The sequence below is a fragment of the Lathyrus oleraceus genome, chromosome 4 (genome assembly GCF_024323335.1).
Source record: "Lathyrus oleraceus cultivar Zhongwan6 chromosome 4, CAAS_Psat_ZW6_1.0, whole genome shotgun sequence".
In the NCBI taxonomy this organism is placed as follows: Eukaryota; Viridiplantae; Streptophyta; class Magnoliopsida; order Fabales; family Fabaceae; genus Lathyrus; species Lathyrus oleraceus.
Window position 1 is genome coordinate 35,951,658 of NC_066582.1, and position 2,786 is coordinate 35,954,443.

At 34.2% G+C, this 2,786-nt stretch overlaps 1 protein-coding gene across 1 annotated transcript; it reads left to right on the forward strand.

Moving 5' to 3' along the window:
• The first annotated feature begins 1,018 nt into the window (after positions 1-1,018).
• LOC127138667 (uncharacterized) lies at positions 1,019-1,763 on the forward strand. Its single transcript, XM_051065157.1, has one exon. It carries the CDS (start codon positions 1,280-1,282, stop codon positions 1,631-1,633), a length of 354 nt encoding a protein of 117 aa, XP_050921114.1. The 5' UTR covers positions 1,019-1,279; the 3' UTR covers positions 1,634-1,763.
• The last annotated feature ends 1,023 nt before the right edge of the window (positions 1,764-2,786 follow it).

The following is a 2,786-nucleotide window of genomic DNA, read 5'->3' on the forward strand; positions in this document are numbered from 1 at the left end:
AGACCTCAAACACCTCAGAAAAATCGTGGGAGACCTCGGAGACAAACTAACGCACCTGGATGTGGAACAAGGGGACGTTTCGATCAGGCCGGTCATTAAATTTTTGTCAATCCCATCTAACATTTATTATATCATGAATAAATTTTTTTCTTTACATTATTTTTTATCATTTGATAAATAAAAATAAATAATTTTTTTTTATAAAAAAATACAAGGGTGTATGTGCCAGATGAATTGGCGCAAACACCACATGCACCATGCAGGCGCTAGAGGCATTGGCGCGTCCCCATGAGGCTACCAATGCAGATGCCAATGCCTTGGGCGTCTCCTCTCGATCTATAAGGAATACACTAGTTCATCTGGCGCATCATCTTCTAAATGTGGTTATTTTGAAAAAAAAATTGAAAAATTTATTATTTTGAAATTGTTTTTGAAAAAGTTAATTATTTTAAAAAAAATCCCTATCATGCTGTCGACTATTGATCTTCACTGGAAAAATAAAACAAATTTTTTTAACATATCGAATTTTTCAAAATATCCAGAAATTATGAAATTTCTAAATATTTTAGAAAACACGGTAAAAAGGCATATATTTTTCTAGATTTTTTAAAATGTCTGGTAGAACCTATGCAGTTTGACCATATTTTTTGAAAAATTCATAAACACGTATGTATTTTTATCACACTTTTAAAAGAAAATCAAAAAATGCATGTATTTTTACTATATTTGTCAAAAAAATTGATTGAACCATTGAATTTTTTCAAACATGCGGTAAAAATTTATGAAAAATAAAATAAAAATCTTTAAAATGCAGTAAAAAACAAACTTATCATTAAAAACAAATATCCGATAGTGTCTATGAAATGTTTAAAAAATTAGAGAGATTTTTTAAAAATTCGAATTTTCCAATACTATTTTAAAAATGAATTATAAAATTATACAACCTAGGGGTGTGGGGTGCAAAGTCAAAATTGGGGGTGGTAGTATAAAACCTTAAACATAAGGTAAGCCATGGACACTTGAGTTTCAACCCAAGAACCCAATCTAGTACCTAAGATCATATTACTCCTAGAATCAAAAGTTGATGATGATTACACATAAAAGATAACCTTATCCATTCATTTCCAACCGAGAAGCTGCCACATCAGACACAACCAAATATCCCAAAAATCTCCACCTCAAATTCTCCATTGTCTCCACCATTACCTCTCTCATAACACACGCACCACACCCATTTCCCTTCTCTCCAAGCACCCTTCACTCCGAACAACCGATTCCAATGGCTTCAACTTCGATAATCTCAATGGCTGTGCCGGTAACCTGTGCCACCACCAAGAAGATTGAGTCACCGATCTCTCATGCATTCTTCAAGGCACCACTGACTCTGAGGCCATCATCAAAGTCTAACGGAAGGTTTCAAGTGAAAGCATCGCTGAAGGAGAAAGTTGTGACAGGGCTGACTGCAGCTGCACTGACAGCTCAAATGGTGATTCCTGATGTGGCTGAAGCTGCTACCGTTTCACCTTCTTTGAAGAATTTCTTGCTCAGTATTGTTTCTGGTGGAGTTGTGGTTACGGCCATTCTTGGTGCTGTTATCGGTGTTTCCAATTTCGACCCTGTCAAGCGAGGCTGAGAATGAATCTGATTCTCAGGCCCAACCGAGGGTATTTTAGTATTTCTCTCATTGTTATATTTATCTGTATAATGTATTCAGAAATGAACTCTGTGTTGTGTGTAATATCATAATATGTGACTCTTGATCTCCTCTTGAGCATTAGTTTTCTTATTCTTAAAAACATGTTTTCCGTTTCGGTGCATCATAGAAAATATTAACAACTACATGCATAGGTCAATACTAAATTAACCAAGGTTTTATAGTTTCATATTGATGAAGCATCACCAAGGTCCTTCGTGTGAAAGTAGTTACTGGACATCACTATTGTCTCGCTCAAAAAGGTTAATGCAACTGCTAGCAAAAAGAATATCATTGATAAAAAATTTAGGGTTTAAAGTTGCATTAACCTTTTCATCTGCAGCAAAGCCTTCAAGTTGAACCATGTAAACATATTTAAAAAACTCTCCGTTTAAAAAGGATGTCTTTACATCCATTCGGTGAAATTCTAAATTTAAACATGCAAACAACGCCATGACAACTCAAAAGATATCCTTTGTAGGGAAGAGAAAGTCTCTTTATAATCAATCTCTTCTCTTTGATTGTTGCATTAAAGAAAAAGAAAGAAGAGTCTGTTCATTCCCCGTTTGTGTAAGCGGCGAAATGTCTTATATAAAAAACTTGAACTCAATTGTAGTCCTACACACACTAGTGGCATATCTTAGACCAGAGTCATTTTCTAAATCTCTAGCATGTAGACCATTTGAAACACTAAACGAGCTTAGAAAAGGGTCGTAGGATACATAGTTATAGTTATGGACGAGATACTTGTGGCACTACGAGAAATCTCTCCATATCACTTTAGATTTAAAATTTTTTTAGAGTTATGGTGTATCTTGCTTCTCGAGTTTCCTTTACACAAAATAACAACCATTCTTCTTGTGACCATACTTTTGCATTGCTTTCATTTTCACTAAAAGAATCTCCCTTTAAAACATTTTTTTTCTTAAGCTCTAAATGGTGTGTTGCCTTTCCTTTTTTTTTTTTTTTTATCAAAATAATATTTTCCTTTTTGATAGTTTCTCTAGACACCCTTCATGTTAGTGGGAGCAATAAAATGAACACTATGATACTTACACTTCTTTAGAAAATCCTACATTTGGATTCCTATAAC